Source organism: Nicotiana tomentosiformis, chromosome 5 (assembly GCF_000390325.3).
Source record: "Nicotiana tomentosiformis chromosome 5, ASM39032v3, whole genome shotgun sequence".
NCBI lineage: Eukaryota > Viridiplantae > Streptophyta > Magnoliopsida > Solanales > Solanaceae > Nicotiana > Nicotiana tomentosiformis.
Window position 1 is genome coordinate 116,577,776 of NC_090816.1, and position 27,431 is coordinate 116,605,206.

Genomic DNA, 27,431 nt, shown 5'->3' on the forward strand with positions numbered 1-27,431 from the left:
AAAATTGAAATTCACGGTTCGGCTGATATTATGCCCACCCCTACTATATGATTACACGACTTGATTAAACCTGATTTTAAGGTCAATGGTGAGAGTATTTCTCTTGGACAATTCGTCGAACACATGACAAGCAAAGAGAAGTTATGCTTCTTTAATTTAATTTGGTACTCAGACTTCCCAAAATTGTTTTTCATCATCAGCAGCACACACAAACACACTCTCAACCAATGTCTTCACCCCTAATATTAATACTCATTAGAAGGAAATGGGGTTGTGGTAATTCTGCCATGGAGAAGAGATGAAGAAGTAAAAGAAGAAAATAATAGTAGAAGAGAGGAGTGAAGACGATTATCTGATTGTCTTGTGTGAGAGCTGTAGAAATCAAAAGCAATGGAGATGTTAAGTAGAAGCTATGTGAGAGATGGAGGAGTTAAGTTTGGGGGGGAAAGGGTTTTGAATTTTACCTAATGAAAGACAGTAGGGCTTTAAAATTTACCCGACGGACCGCATCTGCAGAAAACAAAGCGCTTCTGTGATCACGCTTTTGCGTCTTGTGAAGCGCTTCTGCGAATTTACCGCATCTGTGGTTCGAAATGCACTTCTGCGTGCATGCTCCTGTGAAGAAAGTATCGCTTTTGTGATCTAGGCGCATCTGCGATGATCTGGGCGCTTCTGCGGGGACGCTTCTGCGGGGACGCTTCTGCGTGAATAGTCAGCCAATGTTTTTGTGCACTCCAACACCTCAAACTCCTTAATTCAACTCCAAAAAATCTAAAACTTTGCCGATTAGTCAAAAATAACATAATAAACTATTCTAAAAAAGGAAATTTTAAAAACGACTAAAAATTTGAAAATGATGGATTGCCTCCCACCAAGCACCGCACTTACCGTCGTGGCACGACGCGAATCAATTTTACCACTTTTCTCGCCACTTGGACGATATGAATTGGGCACCTAACTTGGAATTATGTTTGTGACCACGAGCAAAGGGGGGTGGTAAGTAGATGATCAAGCCAAATGCCATTTGCTTCAATTTGTATTTCTTGGCTTTCATGTGAGGAATGTCATTTTGCCTTCTTGTACCTTCAAATTGTAAGATGTATGGACCTTGCCTCTTATCTTCGCAATCCCTTATTGACTCGTGTAGTTCAATTCCCATATTCTACACAATTTCAATGTTGAGAAATGCTTGGGATGTGACATCAAGCCTCCAAATTTCAATTCTTTCCGGATTTTGACATCCTCTTGGTCCCTCGAACTAGAGTCAAATTCAACCATATTATTAATCACATCGGTTGACACTAATTTCATATTTTTTGTGGCATCGCTAACAAGCATGGACTCGGTTGGCGGAAATTCAATTCTTGATTCCTCGAAATAAAGCTCACTTTCTTCCTCGAAGTTGGACTTTTCTTGAGCTCTTTCCAAACTCTCAAGTTGATTGGTATAATGGGCCTCAAACAATGATTTCATTTGATCTTCCAAAGTGTGGATAGTTTCATCATTTCGATGTAGTGCTTGTTTTAAGTCCTCGAGTGCCAAGCTTTACTTATCCTCATTTTCAAGAATAGCCTCCAACATGAGCATCATCCTCTCATTTTGAGAATTTGAGAGTTCTTCTTGATTTTGATCAAGATAATTACACAAATATTCACAAGTTTGGACCAAAGCATGTACGCTTACTTCTCAAACAACCTAAATATGCCAAATTGTTCCCCCGGCAACGGCGCCAATTTTAATGACGTCCAAATCTACTACTAAAAAGTAAATAGACACGGTAACATGCAATATAATTTACCCAACTATGAGTCAGAGTTGAATCCCACAGAGAACAATGTGTAGGCGATTAGGCGTGTAAGAGAATTATCACTTATTATGCTAAGCCAAACACTTAGAAAGGTTTGAGAAAATATTTATAACTAATTGCGAAAATGTAAAAATATTTATAACTAATTGCAAAAATGTAAACTAACCTAGAAAGCAAGTAAAATGATCAATGGCTACAAGCATGGATGCATTGGGAATTTCGCTTAAGTAACGATCCAATGTATTTCATGATTTTACAAATATGAGTGAGTTTATGTTAATTAACCTCGGCTAATAATTCTATATTAGCTTCTTCCGAAGATTAACAAGACTTACTAATTGAATTATCCCTAAAACAATTAAGAGATTAAGTACACCTGAATATGACTACAAGTAGTTCAATCCTATCCCTAGGTAGAATCTATAAAATGAGGGTTAACGCCTCAAGTTCTTATTAATTAATCTTTCCTAACCCCAAATTATCTTTTCCAAAATTAATTCGAAGTTAATGGGCAAGTCCTAGGGTTAGCTAATCCCTTTTGAAATATTAAAGAACAAGAATAATTAACGAAACAATAACTCACTTCATAATAAATAAAAAACGTTCAATACATAAGCACAACAAGATATTTAATCCACACTTTAAATACAAATATTCCCATAAACAAGATTCAAGTGTTGGAAAAAATACTACACACTTAGATATACAATAAAAAGCAAAGAAATGAAGAAATGAACATAAATGGGTATGAAATTCTCCACCAAAAGCTTCAAATCTTCAAGTCCCAAGTGTGTGTGCAAGAACCCTAGCTCCAATACTTGTGTTCTCTTAGTCAAGAGACTGGAAATAAGCCAAAGTTTTTCCAAACATTTGTTTCCAATAAGCTAGGTTGTGTATTTGTGGGTTTGGAATGAAGAAAATGTGAAATGGCAGAAGTGCCCAGGTCTGAAACTCGTTGACCGCACCTACGGAAGAATCCCCGTAGGTGCGGTTCCGCAGATGCGGATGCATGCTCGCAGAAGCGATGATGGTGAAAAATTATTTTTCCTCAAAAGCGGTCAAAAACATGCAGAAGTGTATCCGCATAAGAGGTCTTCAAGCGCAGAAGCGCAATAGCAGATGCGAACATATTCACGCAGAAGCGGTTATCCACTCGCATGTGCGAGTTCTGCCTTGCATGCCTTATTCCACATTTGCGGACCATTTCTCATAGATGCGAGACCTCAGATGCGGGCTGTTCTTCGCAGATGCGCTTTTACTGGAAGGTTTTGCACTTCTTTCACTCTTTTTGTACGATTCCACGTCATTTAATTTCAATTCTCTTCAAGACTTCATTTACTTGAAAATCTAGCAATTCACACCATAAATCACCTCATTTTATAATTAGAGGACACAAAAACTAAAGAAAATAGACTAGAATAAATGGTAAAATTATCACTTATCAGACCTTGCGTGTATATGGTCGATGTTGATGTTGTTGTGTATGGCGGGAGTTGGATTTGAAGATATACCTGCGTTCCTGTCATAACTGCCTCTTGTTCTTGGTAGCTTTAGCATTTTAAATTTGTTCATGCATATTTCAAACAGATGATGTATTTGTTTCATATCAGCTTTGTAAACTCTAAATCTTAGAAGCTCATGATTTGTACTACAGTCCTTGGAAAATTCCTTGTATAAAAGTTCAGTTATATTATCTTTATGCGGAGACGCAACATTCTATTTTCTTTAGCAACTGCTAATTCTGGATGCGGAATAGCCGATGCCGGGCTATCCTCAGGACAGATGATCGATAGATTGCTTGCGGAGGTCATATCTGCCTTTGGACCTTGTGAAGGATGGGAAGCCAGACTACCAACAAAACCAACCACATGAGCAGAACCTGGCTAATTTTCACACCCAACAACCATGTTAGTTTTGAGACATTTAACATATAGGAAATCGCATGCTAGGATGCAATGCACTTAACAGTTAAACGCTTCTACCATGTGTTTGAACAGTTGTGTTCTTTATCCTGACCTTTAAATGCCTCTTTCCATTCTCTACCTCTATCATTTCTTTTATCTCTCCCTTTTTTTTTTTGAATTTTTCATAACTCGATTTCTTTTTCTTTCTCTTTTTGTTATTTTTGCTCTTTATTTTTCTCAGTTATTTTTGTCACTCTTTTCTTTCTTTATCACTCAATTTTTCTCTCTTTCTCTTTTTTTTTCACTCAAATTGTTTATGGCTATGATATAATCCGATGGGGATTGTCTACGTATCATGATGCCATATGAATCATATCTCGCGTAGTTCGAGAAGATTGAGAATGGAGTAAATAAGCAAATTCTTTTTCTTTTTTTTACTTTTATAAAACTCAGGCATATTTTTTTGAATTTCGTTTTTTTTTAAAAGAAAGGCTTTAAAAGAAGAAAGAAAATATTTTTGGATTTTTGGTTTTGATTTTGATTTTTTTTTTAAACTTTTTTGTTTTTTGAAAAATAGCTTCTAAAGAAGAAAGAAAATATTTTTTTTTGGATTTTTGATTTTTTTTTTTTTAATTTGTTTTTGAGTTTTTAGGAAAAATGACTTCTAAAAATATAGAATTTTTTTTTTTTGGATTTTGATTGCATTTGAAAGACTTCTACCAAAAAAAAATATTGGGTTAAAATTTTTTATTTTTTTATTTGGGCTTTTTTCAAAGGAAAGAATTTTAAGAAGTAATTAAGGAAAAGGAAAACAATTATTTTTTTTTGGATTTTTTGAAAAATTGGGGCCGAAACCGATGAGGTTTGCCTACGTATCTCACATCCGGTGAGATTCAGACCCACGTAGTTCGGTCAATTTTGACGGAACAGAAGAAACATTGCTTATTTTCTTTTTTCTCTTTTTTTTCGAAATTTCGATAGAGTATCGGATTTCAAATACCTACCTCACTCTTGGTTTTTTTTCCTATTTTTTTTCTTTCCATATTCTAAAATCCGGTCAACATGCAAGCCGAAACAAACAGATGCACAAGTAGCATGTAAGATGCATCAGGATGGTCTTTTAATTTGGGTACACCTGTCCTAGACGGACCCAATCCATGTGTTGAGTCCCTGTAACGACCCGAATGATCGTTTTGAGCATTTATGATCCTTTCAACTATTTGAAGTCTTGAATAACTTCCTACAAGGTATTATGACTTGTGTGAATTGTCGATTTTGGTTTTAAGGTATTTCAGAGTAAGCTTGGAAGAATAAATTTCATGTTATAAGCTTAAGTTGAAATAGTTGACCGCATGGTGACTTATGTGTAAACGACACCAGAATATAGTTTTGATGATTTCAATAGCTTCGTATGGTGATTTTGGACTTAGGAGCATGTCCGGAAAAATTATTTGGAGGTTCGTAGTGGAATTAGGCTTGAAATGTCGAAAGTTGATTTTTTGGAAAGTTTGATCGGGGGTTGACTTTTATGATATCGAGGTCGGAATCCAATTCTGGAAATTGGAATAGCTTGGTTATGTCATTTATGACTTGTGTGCAAAATTTGAAGTCATTATAGATTGATTTGATGTATTTCGGCACAAGATATAAAATTTGAAAGTTCAAAGTTCATTATGCTTGAATTGAGGTGCGATTCATGGTTTTAGCGTTGTTTGATGTGATTCGAGGCTTCGATTAAGTTCGTATGATGTTTTAGGACTTGTTGGTACATTTGATTGAGGTCCCGAGGGGCTCGGGTGAGTTTCGGGGTGGTTTCGGACCATATCTAGGCCATTCTTAGTTGCTGGTTTTTGGCCATAGAGGTATGCATCGCGATCGCGGACATGTGGTCGCGATGAGCAATTTTGCTGTTTGGGCAGTGTGAATCGCGATCACGGAAGCCTTTTCGCGATCGCGTAGAACAAACTTTTGTTGCACTAACCCGACTTTGGAAGCTTATATCTCGCAATCTATAATAAATTTGAAGATGATCCAAAAGTAAAAGTTGTATCCCTTTGTGTCTAGTTTTCAGAAAGGTAAATCATTTTTCATGTGGAGTTGTGTACAAAAGGTTATGATGGATACACTATAGGCTTTTTGGGAAGAGTTTGGAAATTCTCTGTTGCACAGGGCTGCCTTTAGAAGCTTATATCTCGGAATATATAAGGAATTGGGAGATGAGCAACAAACGAAAGTTATAGCCCTTGGTGTCTAGTCTTCAGAAAGATAAACCAAATGCAATTTGGAGTTTTGTACAAAACGTTATGATCATTATACTAGAGGCTAGCTTCTAAGAGTTGGGAATTTGTGCTTCGCGATCCAGAAAGGCAAATTTTGGGCTGGAAATTTTTGACAGAAGATAAAATCGTGGGTTTTGATTTCTTTATTCATTTTCAGATTTTGGAGCTCGGATTGGGCGACTTTGGAGAGAAAATTTTCCACACAACTTGGGGTAAGTATTCTTGACTCCCTTGTGATTATATTCCATGAATTAATCTTCGTTTTCGGCGTTAGATTATTGATTTTGCAAGAGAAATTGGAGGAATTTCTACAATTTCATAAAAATGAATTTTCGAGATTTGAACACAGATTCGGAGTCAGATTTGAGTGAAATTAGTATGGTTGAACTTGTAATTGGATGGGTTGTCGGATTTTGTGCATTTCGTATAATTCAGAGACGTGGGGCCCACTAGCAATTTTTGAGCTAAATTTTGGATTTTTATGGAAAATTAGCATTTTCTTATGGAATTAATTCTAATAAATTTTATTGACTGAATCGAATTAATTATGGCTAGATTCAAGGCGTTTGGAGGCAAATTCACGAGGCAAAGGCATACCGGAGTAAAGAATTACACGGTTTGAGGTAAGTAACACTTCTAAACTTGGTTCTAAGGGTATGAATCACCGAATTTGGTATGATATGAATTGTTTGGAGGTGACACACATGATAGGTGACGAACATGTAGACGTGCACCACAGAAAGTGTGTCTTGAATAAATCGTGTGAAGTAGAAAAATAAAAGAATCATGTTATTATCTGAACATGTGGCACGTGTTAGAAGAATTAAGCTGAGGCTAGTAATAAAGATCATGTTAAGGCTATGTGCCGATATTGTTGGACCCGTGAGGTTGTGATGCTGTGGAATTGATTGTTCAAAAATAAACATTTCACACTCAGTGATAATTGTCCATTATGAGGATATTTATGGGATTGAGCTGCACAATGCAGCAGGCCATTTGGCTTTATATATATTATTATTAAATGGATCGGGGATACCCGCCTGCAGCAGGCAAGAATGGCTTTATACATTATTATTGTTCTGGATCGGGGCTGCCCGCCTGCAGCAGGCCTTACTGGCTTTACTATTTTATGGATTGGGGCTACCCGCCTGCAACAGGTCTTATTGGCTTTACTATTTTATGGATCGGGGTTGCCCGCCTGCAGCTGGCCTTATTGGCTTTATTATTAAATGGATCGGGGTTGCCCGCCTGCAGCAGGCCTCATTGGCTTTATAATTATACGGATTGGGACTGCCCGCCTACAGTAGGCCATATTGGTTTTATATCACGTTTGGGCTGAAGGAGCCTCTCCGAAGTCTGTACACCCCCAGTGAGCGTAGATGATTATATATATTCGAGATGGATTTCCCAAGGCATGGACTTGCCTTACTGCTTATATATGTTTGGGATGGATTTTCCCAGGGCATGGACTTGCCTTACTTATTTATATTGTAATGAATTTACATGGACGTGGATGTCTGTATCATTTGCATTTGGGAATAAATTACCCGAGGGCTGGATTGGCCTTATACGGTACTGAATGACTGACTGTTAGTCGATGTATATATATATATATATATATATATACGGGTTGGAACACCCCGGGGCTGGACTGGCCATAAACTGTACCGAGTGATCGAATAGTTGGTGACCAGTATCTACAGGAGGTCTTGCTACTAAGATGTCATATTCCTTATATCATGCAGTATTGATCTATTTCACTTGTACTAAGTTTATCTATTGAACTTGAAAGTATGCCTACATTTCTATACCATTATGTTTACTGAACTGTACCTGCGGAATTCATCATTTCTTTCAGCCCAGAGGTTAGACTTGTTACTTATTGAGTTAGTTGTACTCATACTACACTCTACACCTCATGTGCAGACCCAGGTTCTTTCGGACATGGAGATTGTTAGATTTCAGAGTACTATCAGTTGGAGACTATCAAGGTAGTTGTTTGGCGTCCGCTGACCTTATCTCTCTTTCCTTCAGTTATTGTATTGTTCTATACTTTCATGCAGTGGTTTTTATTAGTAAAACATTGTATTCACATTAGATGCTCATGTACTCAGTGACACCGGGTTTTGGGAGTGATATATTTGAAATTTTGAGATTTATTCCGCTGAATTTAATTATTTTGTTTTCAAATTTAAAAGAAATGGTGGTTTAATGGGATTTTTGGCTTGCCTAGTATTGAGATAGGCACCATCAAGACAGGTGAGATTTTGGGTCGTGACAATTTGGTATCATAGCTCTAGGTAACATAGGTCTCACGAGTCATGAGCAGGTTTAATAGAGTCTTGCGGATCGGTACGGAGATATTTGTACTTATCTTCAAGAGGCTGCTGAAACCTTAGGAAAAATTTCACTTTCTTGTATTCTATCATGCGGAATTGATTCAGCTTGAAACATAACTCTTTGATTTCCTTCCACGTATTCGTATGAGCACATGACCACTCAGTATCAGTTGTGCATCACCGGCTTGTGATTTTATGAACGAGGTTCAAGATATGTATTCTGTGTTTTGGTGATGGGCCAGTCTGGAGGATTTGAGGCCAGGTTTAGATCACAGCTTAGGCTCGGTAGCTTCCGTTGTAACATGTACATTTGGACTTATATGTCCGGTAATGTCCCTACAAGTGGAATTTATGGCTCGATGAACGGTGGAATGCTTTGTTATAAGTATGATGTAACTGTGGGATATGTTAAAACGATTTGAATATGACGAGAAGTGTTTCCTTGAAATGTAAAGGAAGGCCATTGAGTGCTTTATTTTCGTTTTGATGTGACGTACAATCTCGAGTGTGAATGTTTTGAAAGATATTTCACGTTGTTAAATTTTGGGGCAAATTAAATTCTCGTGTCTGGTTAATGAGTTTGGACTCAGATAGATTAAGTGATTTCATAGTAATTATGGCTGCGAAAGGGTATAACAAGATGTCAATTTGAGACTAAGCAGGTGGGTTATCTCATGAGGAGTAATTTATGTAGGTGTGTTCCTTATGATGTGAATAGAGAGTTTCTTTTCTGCCAGCGGGGTGTATGTGTTGAGACTCGAATTTGAATCTGGTTGAGAAAGTTGACTTGAGTGTTAAGAGAATGAATGCGAGATTAGCGGATGATTGAGGCATTTTATGGTTGGTGTGTCTTGAGCTTGAGAAGAATTTTTGTTGAACTGACTGCGGTATTAAGGCAGTAATAAAGTATGGATATTGTGAGTTATCAAGTATTTTAATCTATGGCTTTGAGCCAAGTGGGGGAGCCTGCTATTAACAAATCAATTCATGGTTATATGTCAAATATTTTTTGTTTTGTTCTGAAGTATACTTGGGAATTAGTGATGACTTGCAGAGGTGGAGTTCGAGAATGACTCGTGTAAGGAAATTTCTGGATACGGGTTATATTGCGCTTTATGAGTATATGAAAATCGTGGGATGAGTGAGTTATTATTTGTGAATGATGTAGTGCGCACAGAGTATGAATTTGATAGGTGGTATTAAAGTAGAGTTACTTCCTTGAGTGTTGTTATGCTAATGGGGCACATGTCTTTTGGCCCATTTCGGCGGTGTAATGTGGATTTGAATAAAGGGGGTGACTCTTGAGAAGGTTCTAATGGATTCGAGATAAATATGTAACAATTGAGAATTTTTGGCGGATTTGTTTATGGCTAAAATCTGAGATTTAAGTTGGATGATGTCGAGACTTGTGGCATTTTTGTATATCATTATGGATTTTATATTTCGGTATCAGGAAGGTGAATGAAACGGCCTTAGACTCAAATAAGGTATTTTCATAGTGGGTGTTTCGGTTGTGGTATTTATAGGGGTAATTATGATGTGGTGAGACTCTACAGATGTTTTAGTGGCAATATTCTTGGGTTTTGGTGACCTACGTGGTTTGGTCGAGTTAGAGGAATTTAGTTCTGATAGCTTGGTTATGTGCAAATTGATTTTAAAATGTTCTTAATGGTTTATACCATGGGTTGAACCGGATATATTCTACCGGTGTAGGGAACGTGTTGTGTATTATGAATTCCTACTGGAAGGAAGAAAGATGAAGGTTACTGAATGACCGAGTATGTAATTTGCTGGTTACCCATAGTTGTTAATGACATTCCCGTGCTTGTCACATGATGGCATGATAGATGCGGTGTGTGGCGCGGGATTAAGATTTACATGTACAAGGTGGCAGTTCATTCTTGAAAGGAAGATCATGAATTTTAGACAGAATGGTCAATTTCAGATAATTAGATGAATGTTATAACTGCTCGGTAATCCTTGAGAAGGGTGCACATTTCAAAAGGCGCATTATGTTTTGACTTACGGATGTTCATTGGTTGCAGTACTCACCTGGTTGATAAACTGCTGATATTCAAATTATTGCTATATGGCATAGAGGAACTATGGGAATATTCCTAGAGGGATGGTCGTGCATGAAGGATGTGATAGCCATGCGAGTGCTGGAGTTGTGATCAGTTATGATGGTTCATGTGTACTTATTTGATTGCTCCCGTATGTTATGCTTGAATTAAAGGCATGTGACCATGCCAGGCGGATTATGTTATTGGCACGTGAGTTGTCCGTGCGGATCCATCTACTGATATTATTGGCACGGGAGTTGTCCGTACGGGTCAAGATATTGATACTATAGCACGTGAGTTGTCCGTGCAAGTAATGTTAATGTGAGCTCTAGAAGAGCTGGTTACTGTTATTAAATTTGTGTGTCTTGGTTCTACTATATATAATGAGCTTATAGCATCACAGTTGTGGCTCTGAGTTATATTGGTGCGGCATGTCTATAGAACAGTTGTGTTTAGTAATATAAGGTCATTGGACCTAGAATGGGTACTATCAGGTTTGATTTCGGTATATTCGGGAGTATAATATTGAAAGTCGGCTCAGAAAGTGATTATGGTTCTGGTTGGGGTGAGAGAGCTCTGTGACTTGTTGGTCTGGTAAGTGGTCATGAAATTTTGCGTGTTTCTTTTATTATCAACAGTGTACAAAGATTTTGGGATGAGGTTTGGTTCGATATGGGTTTAATACTAGTATGTGGTTGGTTTTGGAGTAGTTACTGTGATCGGGAATAATGCTGCGAGCATGCGAGTTGTGTAATATGTTAGTTGATTATATCTGTGGTTATGGTTATGGCTTGATACAGCTTGTTCAAACTCATATAGTGTGTAAATGTAAGATTTGTGTCTTGAAAGAAATTATAAAGGGTGGAAATTAATTTCCAAGGTTTATGGGCCAAAGTTAAATCAATGATTTCAGTGGTATTGTGTTGTCAAGCCTATATGGAATAGGGTGACGGGGGTTCACCCCCGGATACGTGTGTGGTAAGATGGAACAGTGATTTGATGGCTTGGAAACAACTTTTGGCACGTTCGAGGACGAACGTATGTTTAAGTGGGGGAGATTGTAACGACCCGAACGGTCGTTTTGAGCATTTATGCTCCTTCCAACTATTTGTTGAATAACTTCCTATGAGGTATTATGACTTGTGTGAATTGTCGGTTTTGATTTTAAGGTATTTCAGAGTTAGCATGGAAGAATAAATTTCATGTTAGAAGCTTAAGTTGAAATAGTTGACCGGATGGTGACTTATGTGTAAACGACCCCAGAATATAGTTTTGATGATTCCAATAACTCTGTATGGTGATTTTGGACTTAGGAGCATGTCCGGAAAATTATTTGGAGATTCATAGTGGAATTAGGCTTGAAATGCCGAAAGTTGATTTTTTGGAAAGTTTGACCGGGGGTTGACTTTTTGATATCGAGGTCGGAATCCAATTCTGGAAATTGGAATAGCTTCGTTATGTCATTTATGACTTGTGTGCAAAATTTGAAGTCATTCCGGATTGATTTGATGTATTTCGGCACAAGATATAGAATTTGAAAGTTCAAAGTTCATTAGGCTTGAATTGAGGTGCGATTCGTGGTTTTAGCGTTGTTTGGTGTGATTCGAGGCTTCGACTAAGTTCGTATGATGTTTTAGGACTTGTTGGTACATTTAATTGAGGTCCCGAGGGGCTCGGGTGAGTTTCAGGGTGGTTTCAGACCATTTCAAGGCCATTCTTAGTTGTTGGTTTTTGGCCACAGAGGTATGCATCACGATCGCGGACAATTGGTCGCGATCGCGAAGAGCAATATTTATGTTTGGGCAGTGTAAATCGCGATCGCGGAAGCCTTTTTGCGATCGCATAGAACAAACTTCTGTTGCACTGACCCGACTTTGGAAGCTTATATCTCACAATCTATAAGGAATTTGGAGATGTTCCAAAAATGAAAGTTGTAGCCCTTTGTGTCTAGTTTTCATAAAGGTAAACCATTTGTCATTTGAAATTGTGTACAAAATGTTATGATAGATACACTATAGGATATCTAGGAAGAGTTTGGAAATTCTCTGTTGCACGAGGCTTATTTTGGAAGCTTATATGTCGAAATATATAAGGAATTGGGAGATGAGCAACAAATAAAAGTTGTAGTCCTTGGTGTCTAGTTTTCAAATCGCTAAACCAAATGCCATTAGGAGTTTTGTACAAAATGTTATGACCATTATACTAGAGGCTGTTTGAAAGAGCTGGGCATTTGTGCTTCGCGATCGCGAAGCATTTTCCGCGATCGTGAAAGGCAAATTTTGGGCTGGAAATTTTTGTGCTTTGCGATCGCGAAGAGTAAATGATTGAACAAAAGATAAAATCGTAGGTTTTTGTTTCTTTCTTCATTTTCGGATTTTGGAGCTCGGATTGGGCGACTTTGGAGAGGAAATTTTCCACACAACTGGGGGTAAGTGTTCTTGACTCCCTTGTGATTATATTCCATGAATTAGTCTTCGTTTTCGGCGCTAGATTTTTGATTTTGCAAGAGAAATCGGAGGAATTTTTACAATTTCATAAAAATAAATTTTTGAGATTTGAACACCGATTCGGAGTCGGATTTGAGTGAAATTAGTATGATTGAACTTGTAATTGGATGGGTTGTCGGATTTTGTGCGTTTCATAGGATTCCGAGACGTGGGCCCCACAGGCGATTTTTGAGCTAAATTTTGGATTTTTATGGAAAATTAGCATTTTCTTATGGAATTAATTCTAATAAATTTTATTGACTGAATCGAATTAATTATGGCTAGATTCAAGGCATTTGGAGGCAAATTCATGAGGCAAAGGCATACCGGAGTAAAGAATTATACAGTTTGAGGTAAGTAACACTTCTAAAATTGGTCTTAAGGGTATGAATCACGGAATTTGGTATGATATGAATTGTTTGGAGGTGACACACACGATAGGTGACGAACATGTAGACGTGCACCACAGAAAGTGTGTCTTGAATAAATCGTGTGAAGTAGAAAAATTAAAGAATCATGTTATTATCTGAACATGTGGCACGTGTTAGAAGAATTAAGCTGAGGCTAGTAATAAAGATCATGTTTAGTCTATGTGCCGATATTTTAGGACCCATGGGGTTGTGATGCTGTTGAATTGATTGTTCTAAAATATACATTTCACACTCAATGATAATTGTCCATTGTGAGGATATTTATGGGATTGAGCTGCGCAATGTAGCAGGCCATTTGGATTTATATATGTTATTATTAAATGGATCGGGGTTGCCCGCCTGCAGCAGGCCTCATTGACTTTATTATTATACGGAGCGGGACTGCCCGTCTGCGGTAGGCCATATTGGCTTTATATCACGCTTGGGCTGAAGGAGCCCTTCCGAGAGTCTGCACACACCCCCAGTGAGCACAGTCGACTTATAGCGCTTGGGCTGAAGGAGCCCCTCCGGAGTCTGTACACCCCAAGTGAGCGTAGATGATTATATATATTCGGGATGAATTTCCCAGGGCAAGGACTTGCCTTACTTACTGCTTATATATATGTTTGGGATGGATTTTCCTAGGGCATGGACTTGCCTTACTTATTTATATTGTAATAAATTTACCTGGACATGGATGTCCGTATCATTTGCATTTGGGGATAAATTACCCCAGGGCTGGATTGGCCTTATACGGTACTAAATGACTGACTGTCAGTCGATGTGTATATATATACGGGTTGGAACACCCCAGGGTTAGACTGGCCATAAACTGTACCGAGTGACCGAATAATTGGTGACCAGTATCTACAGGAGGTCTTGCTACTGAGATGTCATATTCCTTATATCATGCAGTATTGATCTATTTCACTTGTACTGAGTTTATCTGTTGAACTTGAAAGCATGCATACATTTCTATACCATTGGTTTTACTGGATTGTACCTGCAGAGCTCATCATTTCTTTTAGCCCAGAGGTTAGTCTTATTACTTATTGAGTTAGTTGTACTCATACTACACTCTGCACCTCGTGTGCAGACCCAGGTGCTTTCGGACGCGGAGATTGTTAGATTTCAGAGTACTATCAGTTGGAGACTATCAAGGTAGTTGCTTGGCGTCCGCTGACCTTGCCTCTCTTTCCTTCAGTTATTGTATTGTTCTATACTTTCAGGTAGTGGTTTTTATCAGTGAAATATTGTATTCACATTAGATGCTCATGTACTCAGTAACACCGAGTTTAGGAGTGATATATTTGAAATTTTGATATTTCTTCCGCTGAATTTAATTATTTTATTTTCAAATTTAAAAGAAATGGTGGTTTATTGAGATTTTTGGCTTGCCTAGTATTGAGATAGAATCCATCACGACAGGTGAGATTTTGGGTCGTGACAGTCCCCAAGGTCAAATGCACGTGATGCAAATAAACGTTCCTACTAGGGATCCGGCATGAGGCTATGTTATTCTAAGTTTAAATCCTGGGTGTATTGTTCTAGACCTGGCTTACCTAAGCAGACAACTCGAGCCGGGGGACAGCATACCGGTAACCAAAATATCATCCGTCTTTGCAACTTATCTGATCCTCATTCTAAATTAGGGATATGACACTAACAGAAAAGAAGTCACGTCAGCGTGCACTTCCCAGAAGATTTAGAAGACTCAGAGAGAATAAGGGTTTCGTAACAGTTTTATATACAGTTCAAGTAATATCAAAGCGGTAAAAACGGCATTTAGCAAATTAGGCTCAAACATGTAAAAATCAGATAGTAAGCAAAAACCAAGTATAACAGTTATTCTAAACTCGAATTCTAAACCCTAAACCAGAGATTCTGGGTTCGATCCCCAGTAGAGTCGCCAGAGCTGTCACGCCTTCTTTTTCCCGCGGGATAGGGGAGTTTTTCCAATTAAAGTGACATTAATCGAAATGGAATTATTTATTTAATTAAGAGTCGCCACTTGGAATAATTATTATGGTGTCCCAAGTCACCGATTTATTTTTAAATCCCAAATCGAGGAAATTGACTCTTATTTATGGTCCGCAAATACAGAAGATTGGATAAGGAATTCTGTTAACCCGGAGAAGGTGTGAGGCACTCCCGAGTTTCGTGGTTTTAGCACAGTCGCTTAACAATTAATACCTGACTTAATTATCTTATTTATTACATGTCTACAACCTATTCTGTATTTTTTACTCTTTAAACGCTTTTAATTATTTTTAGCACTTTTAACGAAATATTTATTTTATTATTATTTTAAGTTATGGTCAAGTCGCGTGAACGCGCACTTAAGTTGGAATTTACGTATCATGACTATGTCACGGGAACCGTACCCATAGTCACAATGATTTATTTAAACGTGTCTAAAGCAGGCTACAATGTTTATAAGTTGTTTACTCAAACTATTTTGAAATTGTTGTAAGGTCATGAATTATGAAATTATTTATGGAAGAATTGAATTTATTATTTATAGAAAAGTGGGCTAGCTTAGAGAAATATGGGACAGCTATGTTATTTATTACTTTGGACCTGATGAGACTAAATCTTTTTGCCTAAAATCTTTTCTTCTCCAACCGCCCAAAAACCAATTTCCTTAGAAACAAATCATGCCCCAAGCAAATTATTCAACTCAATATCCCATATTCTGTACATTTCTTAAACAAAGCCAATGACACCACAATCTCATGAACAAAATTAGTAAACAAGCCAAATTACAGTGATTCAATAGACTCTTTATCCGGTTAAATCAACCTAGAACAAAACTTTGCAACTCTAAAATTAACATCATGGTCTAATAAATATATGAACAAGAAAACAATCAGATTCAAATGATCCAAATATCAATAGAGTGAACTACTACTTCATGCTACCCAATAATCACACCGACAGACAAGAAGGTAAATGGACAAAATAATCAGTGAAGAAAGGAAAACAAACGGACCTTTGATATAAATTAATAGAGTTGAAATTACAAGAGAGTTAAACAATTCGACGAGTGTTGACTAGAGCTTTCACCGGCCACGGAACTTCGAACGAAAAATCGCGATTTGCAATCCCGACCGACCTTGCAAAATCGGTGATTTAGTGGCTTGTTTTTGCTGGCTTTAAAGTTGTTTTTGAAGAGGTGCTTTTGCTGGATTTTTCGAAAGAAAGACGAAGAAAGAATGACACGAGTAGAAGCTCATTTATCCTAGAGGAAAAATCTCAATTCCCTCCTCCCTCTTTTTTTCTCCTTCTCCCTCTTTTTTTCCCTCACATTTCTCTTCTATTTATAGAAAAAAGTTCGGAAGTTTTTTAGATTTTTATTTTATTTTATTATTTTTTAATTAAAAAGAATTCTCACTTCCCGTTTTCCTTCTTTTTAAAAAAATAATAATTTCCCACATTCCTTTACTTTTATTTTTTAATTTCTCACTTTTTACTTTATTTATATTTAAATTCCCATATTTTTTACTTTTATTTTTTTATTTTTCACTTATTTTACTTTTTTTTTTATTTATTTCCACTTTCATTCACTTTGTTTTAAAAAAAATTCAGCTACCTTTACTTTTATTTTTTAATTCCAACTTTCTTTTACTTTTCATTTTTTAAATTTCCACATTCTTTTACTTTTATTTTTCCACTTTCTTTTACTTTTTATTAAATAATTTCAATCTACTTTTACTTTTACTTTTTAATTTTATACTTCTACTTTTCCTATTTCTTATTCAAATCCGAAAATTTTAAAAAAATAAATAAAAAAATATTTAATTATTTTCTTTTTTTAAATTTAATTTATTTTAAAATATTAAAAAAAATATATTAATAGTAATAATTGACCTTTTAAATTATTTTTAATTTTTACCCAATATATAAAAAAAATATAACAAAACTAAAAAAATATATATTAAATTTCTAAAAATATTTACACAATAGAAGATAATAAAAATTCAAATATAATAAAAAAATTAGGTGATCACAATGGTTACATAAGTAAGAAGTCTCATGGGGGTCTGCATTTAGGCCAGTAGGTCTATTAGTGCTAGGATTACAATTAACATTAAGATTCTCAAACTCAGCCAAGCTATTAAGTACATTCGTAGAAACAAGTCTAGAACTAGTAGATTCATTTTTATCTTCAAGGAGCAGCTTAAAAAAGTAGCAGGAGGATAAGGCAAGGTTATTAAAGGGTTGCATCTTGCTTTGGTAGAGAAAACTCCATTGACAGTAAGTGCCCAGACTGGAATATTTATAGAGTTATTGATGCCAGTGCGGCTTATGAAATAAATCCTATTGATAATGTGTGAAGGAAGTTCGAATGAGAGTTTAGTGTCAAGGGATCTCTTTATTCCTAACACTATCGTTAAGCAAAATTCTCATACTTTTCTTAAATTATTTTGGTATTATCCAAAACATATACTAATGAAAACAAACAAATTTAAACATTTCATATGAAAAATTGGGTTAAGGCATGCGTACATATTACTCTCTCCAGACCCCATTTATGGAATCAAACTGGGTTTGTTGTCGTTGTATATGAAAAAAGCAATATTAATTCTTTGTGGGTGATAATTTTATTTAACTAATAAATGACTAAGAACGATAAAGGATATATGTACTTGGTATAGAATCTCTTGAACATTTAGTTTTAGATCTCGCAAAGTTGTCATGATACATAGATTAAGTCCAATTCACAAAATTAATTCATTGTAAAGTTTATTATTATTAGTTGTCTATCACTTGTTACAAGAAATGTGAAAGAACATTTCAATTCTTCTTCATATTTTGTATTTATTTATTTATTTACATCATGCGAATTTTGATGAAACTACAATCTTAATAGCTAAAGCTTTATTAAAAAATTAATCTAATATATTTATAATCAAGGCAATTTACATATTTTTAACTGTAATTGATTTTACAAATTAGTTAATGTAATGCATAAGTTGTGTGTGTGCACGCGCTCGGACTGATGATCTACGAACCTAATTCGGAGGAAAGGTTTAGTGCTAGTACCAGTGAACATCAAAGGACGACCCGGAAATGCGGCACATGGGCCATGCCATCGCATTCCTAGCCTCATCTCCGTTCACATCAACTCTCTTTGATTGGGTCTAAAGGAAAAACCTCTACGAGATCGGGGGAGAGAATATCGGCACAACGATGAAATCAGTTGGACCTAGGTTTGAATTGGTGTCACGATCTAAGCCATGACACGTATTGTTCGCTTTGCGCCTAGTCCGACACGAATTTGTCTTTCGGGTTGCGCCACATCGAGCCCCAAAAGCACACGTACCATGTGAACTTATGTCATGTCTTATAAGCTTCTTCATTTTTCTCTCTTATTTTGATATGGGATTCGCCAAAGATGACATGTGTACCCTTTCTTCAGAAGCTTGCCAGCCTAAAAGTCCGTCAGTCATGCTTGACCTGCCTTTATCTTCCCCCACCATCATGAGCATTATATTTATCCCCAAGACTCAGCGTTCTCGCTAAGGTTTGCCCCACCACCTTTTCGAAGATTTGAGATTCACCTAAACTCAGTTGACCTTTAAGGTTTGCCCTACCATCGTACTGAGGGAGATTCGGATCTGATACCATATTGGTCACGACCCAAGCCCATGGTATATATTGTCCGCTTTGGACCTAAGACCGTATTTTTCGGTCTACGCCACCTCGAGCCCACAAGAGCGCGTACAATTTGAACTTATGTCATGCCTTATAGATTTTTTACTTTTCTCTCTCCTATTCTGATATGTGATTCATCTAAGGTGACATGTGCACCCGTTCTTCAGAAGCTTGCCAACCTAGAAACCTAACAGTCCTGCTTGACCCGCCCTCATGAGCCTTACGATGTCTATGACGGTGGGCGAGCTGATGAGGGCAGGTCAAGTAGGACTGTCAATCTTCTAGGCTGGCAAATTTCTAAAGAAGAGGTGCACATGTAATCTAAGGTGAATCTCACATTGAAATGGGAGAGGAAAGTGAACAATCTTATAAGGTATCACATAAGTTCAAATGGTACGCGCGCTTTTCGGGCTTGAGGTGGCGTAGCTCAAAAGATAAATCCGTACAGACCTAGGCCCAAAGCGGACAATACGTGCCATGAACTTGGGTTGTGACAATTGGTCTCTAGGGACTCAGACGACTATACATAGAAGATGAAGGACGAGATACAGAACATTAAGCAATACCGCAAACAACCTTTAACAATACTTTACTATTTAGCCTTCTCACATGCAAGTCTTTTGTCTTAATTTTATGTCGTCCCGTTACTAATAATATAGCTTAGGTATGTATCTCATGGAGACTATATTCTAATACATGGAGTTGGACATTCATAATACAGTTACACTTTTTTTTTAAAAGTTCGCCATTCTAATGTCGTTCTCTATGTTTTGTGCATCGACATAGGTCTCGTTTCGTAAACTAATCGTAGACAATCTTCCGGCGCTTAGGAGCAAATGCTCCCAAGTAAGCCTTATCGGTATTTTACAGAAAATCGGACAGAGTTTCTCCTATTTTTGGACTATCCAAAAATTTTCCTGTCTCAAAATCAACAACCAACCATCCTAATATCAAACCAAACAATCGACAACTTATCAATTAACCAAAGCAAATCTCCACCATTTTTAATCAACCCACTAACAACTAGAAATATTAATTTATCTCCAATTTTGATAAGAAAGTGCAATACTCATCATAAGTCTATAATAATGAAAGGATACTCATGACGCTAAAATAATGACTATGGAACGACTCTAAGGGTTCAAAGAAAAGACCATAACAATAAATAAAATCTCCGCCCACGCGAACAAGTGCGAGGCTCAATCGCTAGCTCAGTGAATAAATAACACTTAACCACAACCGTTTTTATTGGGGACAAGTCACAAAACATGCTAGCATGTCAAACAGAAAATAACATAAAAATGCCCTTTCAGAAACAATAAATAATTTTCAATCTCATCATGTTTATCTTGTACTATAATACAATTAACAATTCATTAATAAGCTCGGTAACCACTGTATAATATCAATATTCACATTTGGGAGGTTTCAATGAACGGATCATGTAATCGGTATAACTGTGGATTTCTTCGCAATAAGTCAAATATAACGGTAGTCCCTACTCGAGGGAAATTAGTAATGGTATACATTCCCACTGGCGAGGGTTGTAACGGTAATCTGTAATTACGAGGTGCACCAGGTCTAACGAACCTGTCGTTAACTACGGGATCCTTCAATGTCTACTCCCATTTATACTTGTCTATATATTCCGTATATACTCGTAGAAAATATTTTAAAATAATATAAGGTATTTCGGTTCTTATCAAATCATATAATTTCATTTCGATATCAGTAAATTCAAGTAACGGTAAAACAAATCTAGTGTCAACGGAAATATTTAAAACAACAGTAATCATCTCAAATAACTATTTCGGTATCATATCGAGTAAAAGACTTGTCCCACATGCAACTCAAAATAATCGGTAACATATTCATATTAAAAATCATGTGTAAATCATGCAAGTTATAAAAATACAAATTGCTGTAAGATTACTACTCACAGTACTCGTGCCGAAATACCAAATGCTTCACCTCGAGCAATTCGTACAAATTCCTCCAATCAATCTATAATTACATAATATCGATCTCATGTTAATTTCCTTGTTCAGGCTAATTCATAGCTAATTTATAATACCCAATCATCGGGGTTCATGTTTGAGTCTTAATTTGTGGATTTATATTTACTCATAGAACTAGTCCAAAATCTATAAATTTCAAACTATTTAGTATACTTTATTTCTCCAAAATTAGACCTATCAGTACTTAAACCAAACCTTTATAGCCTTACCGTCTATAGTAATTATTTATTTATTTACTAACCAAAAAAAACTGATATTGAATTCTTTTATACTACAAGAAATCGCATAGATGTAGTGAAATAATTCAACTGATAAGAAGAAGATTAACCTCTTGAGCCGAATGAGAACTTTATACTTTCAATTTCAACCCCTAGTTCTTCTTAAAGCCTTTGTAAAAAGCTTTCTTCTTCCTCCTCTCTTTTCTTCTTTTCTCTTTCTTTCCTTCCCTGCTTTTGTATTTTTCCGTTTCTGAAGCTTCTGCTTCGTCCCCTTCCACTAACCCTTTTAAAAAAGTTGAGGAAGATATTTTTGTAATGGGCTTCGGCCCTTTTGTCTTAAATTCCTAACCCCCCCCCCCCTTTTTTGTTTTATTAGTTAGTTCTTTTCTTTCTTTCTTTTTTTTATTTAAACTTAAATTATTTACTAAATACCCCATTTGTCCTCATTTAAAATATTGGGGATATTACATCCTCCCCACCTTATGAAATTCGGTCCCCGAATTTAACTCAAGTACGTACCTGTAGACTGAAATAAATGGGGGTGCTTGACTCGCATAACATCTTCTATCTCCCAAGTAGCATCTTCAACTATATGATTTCTCCATAAGACTTTTACGAACTCAATTTCTTTTGACCGTAGCTCTCTTACTTGCCTATCAACAATAGCCATCGGTTCTTCCTTGTAAGACAACTTTCCATCAAGCGGTATAGCAGGTGCTTCAAGCACCTGAGATGAGTCTGATATACATTTTCTTAGCATTGAGACATGAAACACTGGATGAATAAAGGACAACTCATGAGTGAGTGCCAAACGATAAGCCACAGCTCCCACTCGGTCTAGTATCTCATAAGGTCCTATAAACCTGGGGCTCAACTTGCCTCTTTTCCCAAACTGTATCACACCTTTCATATGGGAGACTCGTAGGAACATTTTGTCCCCAATTGTGAATACTAAATCTCTTCTTCTCTTATCAGCATAAGACTTTTGTCTACTTTGAGCTGTAAGCAATCTCTGTTTGATCAATTGGACCTTGTCCATAGCTTCTTGTACTAGGTCGGGTCCCAATAAGTTAGTCTCACCAGCTTCAAACCATCCGATAAGAGAACGACATCTTCTACCATACAATGCTTCGTACGGTGCCATTTGAATACTAGACTGGAAGCTATTGTTGTAAGCAAATTCATCTAAAGGTAGATAAGCGTCCCAAACTACCTCCAAACTCAATAATTCAAGCTCTCAACATATCCTCCAAGATTTATATAGTACGTTCAGACTGCCCGTCTGTCTGTGGATAAAATAAAGTACTAAGATCTACTCGTGTACCCAATACTTCTTGAAAAGATTTCCAAAAGTGTAAGGTAAATTGTGATCCTCTATCAGAGATAATGGATATTGGGACTCCGTGAAGTCGGACGGTTTCGTTCATAAATATATGTACATATCTTACTCCACTATATGTAGTATTCACTGGCAAAAAGTGTGCTGATTTTGTCAATCGATCTACAATCACCCATACCGAATCATAACCTCTAAGGGTTCGTGGTAGACCGGTGACAAAATCTATAGTAATTATTTCCCATTTCCACTCTGGAATCTCAATTTGTTGTAACAGTCCCACAGGTCGCTGATGCTCAGCCTTGACCTACTGACAAGTCAAACAACTAGAAATAAAGTTAGCAACATCTTTCTTCATACCTTCCCACCAATAGAATTGCTTTAGGTCATGATACATTTTTGTGGATCCAGGATGTATAGTGTATCTAAAATTGTGAGCTTCTTTAAGAATAGCATTGTCACGACCCAAAATCCCACCACAGGCGTCGTGATGGCACCTAGTCCTTAAGACTAGGTAAGCCGATTGCTATTACATTTTGAAGCCATTTTTTTTAATTAAATAAGTAACCAAAACTAATAGCGGAATAAATATGAATATACAACCTCCCAAGATTGGTAGTACTGAGTCACGAACTTTAACTGAATATATGGAATGATCACAAGGACCGAATATATAATACTGTTTGATTACAAATTAACAGTACAATGAAATGAAAAGACTCCAAGGGACTGAGACGATCAAGCCGCTCTACCTTGAATCCTTACGATCCCGCTTTAACTCTGCTCAAGTCCATTATCTTCAATACCTGGCTCTGCACAAAAATGTGCAGAAGTGTAGTATGAGTACGCTACGGTCGGTACCCAGTAAGTATCAAGACTAACCTCAATGGAGTAGAGACAAGGTACAGTCAAGATACTGACTATTCTAATAACCTGTGCAATATAATATACAAAATAATAGGAAACAAATAACAATAGGGCAACATGAAACAACCAGTGATATGCACAACAGACAACAAGAATACCATTAATATCGCTCAATAATTAATAAGTACAATTACACCCAATTAAATCAACTCCTTCAAATAAATGTCTTTCACATATAATTCTTCCAGATAGCTCTCTTTCAAATATAATTTTCTCAAATAATTATTTTCAAATATAATTCCTCGAATAAATATCTTTCAAATACAATTCTTTCATATAATACTTTCTAAGTAAAAATCCTTCCAAATAAATATTTTGAATATAATTCTTCCAATAAATCTTTTCAAATATAATTTTCTCAAATAAATATCTTTCAAATACAATTCTTTCATATAATACTTTCTACGTAAAAATTCTTCCAAATAAATATTTTGAATATAATTCTTTCAATTAAAAAGTCACCATGTGACACCTCATTCCATAATCATAAAAATACGGGTCTCGGCCCTTTTTCATATTTCTACGGCACCTCGTGCCCATAATTAAATCATCATATTTTCCTGGCACCTCGTGCCCTCATTTCATATCACAACTGTACGGACAATTCACGTGCCAATTATCATTATCATTTCATCACAACACCTCGTGCCCACATTTCATATCATAACTGCACGGACAATTCACGTGCCAAATATTCTCATTATTTACTCACGGCACCTCGTGCCCACATTTTATTTTATAAACCGCCTGGCAATAACCACAGACTCTCAATTTCAACATAAATCAGATTGTTATCAATTTTCCAACAACAAGACAAATTGCACAAGGTATAAAAATAAACACAAGAAAATCACAACATCGCATGAAAATTATCAACACCACAACCCCACGTCATCACATATCATCCCTGACAATAGCCACCCTTATCGCTCATATTGCCACCCTTATCGCTCATATTGCCACCCTTATCACCCCTATAGCCACCCTTATCACTCCGCACAGATAATATTCCAACAAACACAACAATAATAAAATGCCACCCTTATTCCCACATAATATCAATGGTGAAATGCCACCCTTGTCTCCCCAAAATAATAACTCACACAACACAACAATTTACACGAGAAATTAACACGACAATATAATAAAATCAATTCATATCAGAATTTGCCCAATGGCCACAACCAAATTCCAAAGATATAACAAAATCAATTAATTTCGCAACAAATAGCCCAAGGCTCCACACAATATATATAACACCCAAAAACAATCAATAGAGATAGAAATTACTCAACATAAAGCAAAATCTTCATTAATGCAAATTTAGATAATTATATTAACACTTATTCTTAAGTTCGCTTAAATTAATTATTTGCATAAGAAAATTCATATTGGAATCAATTTCCAAGAAATATTAAACCAAAATACTCACGAAATTTTATAAATATTTCAAGTAACAATCACATCAAATTATCTTATAAAAATAGATTCAACAATAAGGATTTAGGCATGGCAAAGAGATGATTTAATAATTTTCCACTTTACTACACAATAATACCTAAGACTTTAATTCAATGAATTTTGCACGTATAAGCCCGAGTACGTACTCGTCACCTCGCGTACATGACTTTCCACATTTCACAAATAGCACATAAGACTCAATGCCTAAGGGGTAATTCCCCTACTCGAGGTTAAGCAACACACTTACCTCTTTGAAATTATGTCGATATTTCAAAATCGCCTTCTTGCTTGAATTGACCTCCGAACAGCTCAAATCTATCCAAATTAATTGTATAACTTCATTAAAATTCATCGAAAATAATTCCGGATAATAATACGTCGACTTGAAAATTTATTCCAAAAAGTCAACAAAAGTCAACGCAGGACCCGCCTCTCGGAACCCCACAAATTTTTCATGAAATCTGAACACACATTCCGATACGAGTTCAACCATACCAATTTTATTGAATTCCAATAAAAACTCGACTACCAAATCTTAAAATTTTGTTTTTTGGAAGATTTTACAAAAATCTTGATTTCCTCCATTTAAATCCGAACTAAATGATGAATATAATCATAGATTCATGAAATATAATCACTTTATGATATAGAACACTTACCCAAGTCAAAGTCTTGAAGAACTCCTCCAAAATTGCCCAAAAACCGAACTCCAAAAGCTCAATCGAAAAATGGCGAAATGACCATTTTTGGTCCTTAACATTCTGCCCAGTTTCGCACATGCGGGCTAGTTTTCGCACCTGCGTGCTCACTTTTGCGAGCGAAATATCGCTTCTGAGAACGCCAATGCCAACAAAAACATCGCACATGCGGAATCCTTTCCGCTTTTGCGCATTCGCAGGTGCGATGCAACATCCGCATCTGCGCAAACAGCCGCTTCTGCGCCTTTCTTTCCCGCTTCTGCGCTTCCGCAGGTCCGTGATTTTCTTCGCACCTGCGACCACTTCCATGCCCTTCTGTCTTCTCTTATGCGATGGCTCCCTCACTTCTGCGTGGTCGCACTTGCAACAAAAATTCCGCAGGTGCGATTCCAACAGCTGCTGCCATTTTCTAGCAGCATCTTCCAAGCCCGAATTGCTCCGTTAACCTTTCGAAATCCACCCGAGGCCCCCGGGACCTCAACCAATTAAACGAACATGTCCCAAAATACAATACGAACTTAGTCGAGGCTTCAAACCACATCAAAAAATGCCGAAATTACTAATCGTGCATCGAATCAAATTATAAGTTTTCAAATCCTCCAACTTCTATATTTTGCGCCGAAACGTATCAAATCAATACGGAATGACTTCAAAATTTTTACATAAGTCATAATTGACGCAAGGGAGTTATTCCCATTTCCGGAATCGAAATCCGACCTCGTTATCAAAAACTCACCCTTCGGTCGGACTTTTTCAAAATCTTATATTTTCCAACTTTCGCCAAAATGTGTCGAATGGTCCTACAGACTTTCAAATCCAAATCCGAACATACACTTAAGTCCGAAATCATCATATGAAGCTATTGTCATCATCGAAATTCCATTCCGGAGTCATTTTCTCAAAAGTCAACTCTCCGGTCAACTCTTTCCATTTAAGCTTCTACATAAGAATTGTTCTTTTAATTTAATTCCGAAAATCAAACTCGACCACACCCGCGGGGTCATAATACATATTATGAAACTTCTCGAGACCTTAAGCCACTGAACGAGGCATAAATTCTTAAAACGACAAGTCGGGTCGTTACATTCTCTACCTCTTAAACAAGCATTCGTCCTCGAACGTTCTAAGAATTATTCTAAGGTCACCAAATTGATGATTTTACTTTTACACATGTACTCATGGTTGATTCCACGTTGCCGCATTTGAGATAAGCCCGACAATATCATCTCATTTGAGATTATTTCTTTTATCCATATTTGTAAATTTTAAGATCAATTTCTTACACTCCAACATTTCAAAAGGTCTGATTGTTTTTCACAACAACTATCACGACCCGAAATTTCCCACCGACGAGACCATGATGGCGCCTAACATTTCACTTGCTAGGCAAGCCAACGTTAGAGAATTATTAAATAAATTCCTTATTTCCATTCAGTAATTAACAATAATTAACTAAGATGAGATATAATAAGTGCGGAATATCATAAAAACTGTATTCATTACTACCACCCGGAGTCACAACACACGAGCATTTTAGAATTTACTACAAGTAATAGTCTGAAAGAAATACAATTGTCTGAATGAAAGAAACAGTAGAACAGAAAAGATAGACGGGGACTTCAAGGTTTGTGAACGCCGACAGATCTACCTTGAATCTCCAGAGAGCGGACCAATAGCAAAATCTCGATCAACCTGAGCCGGTATCAAAATCTGCACAGAAAGTGCAGAGTGCAGTATCAGTACAACCGACCCCATGTATTGGTAAGTGTCGAGCCTAACCTTGATGAAGTAGTGACGAGGCTAAGGCAAGGCACCTACGAATCAACC

At 36.7% G+C, this 27,431-nt stretch overlaps 1 protein-coding gene across 1 annotated transcript; it reads right to left on the reverse strand.

Moving 5' to 3' along the window:
• Window positions 1–21,334: 21,334 nt before the first annotated feature.
• LOC138893043 (uncharacterized) lies at window positions 21,335–22,326 on the reverse strand. Its single transcript, XM_070176811.1, has 2 exons — window positions 21,702–22,326; window positions 21,335–21,465 (listed from the first exon to the last, which is right to left on the reverse strand). The coding sequence occupies exons 1-2, from the start codon at window positions 22,324–22,326 to the stop codon at window positions 21,335–21,337; spliced, it is 756 nt and encodes a 251-aa protein (XP_070032912.1).
• Between the last annotated feature and the right edge of the window lie 5,105 nt (window positions 22,327–27,431).

Coding starts and splice junctions, on each gene's coding strand:
- LOC138893043 (XM_070176811.1), bottom strand. CDS start 22,326: ATGGCACCGTACGAAGCATTGTATGGTAGAAGATGTCGTTCTCTTATC. Junction 21,466..21,701: donor CCATTTATTTCAGTCTACAG/GTACGTACTTGA, acceptor CTTTTTTAAAAG/GGTTAGTGGAAGGGGACGAA.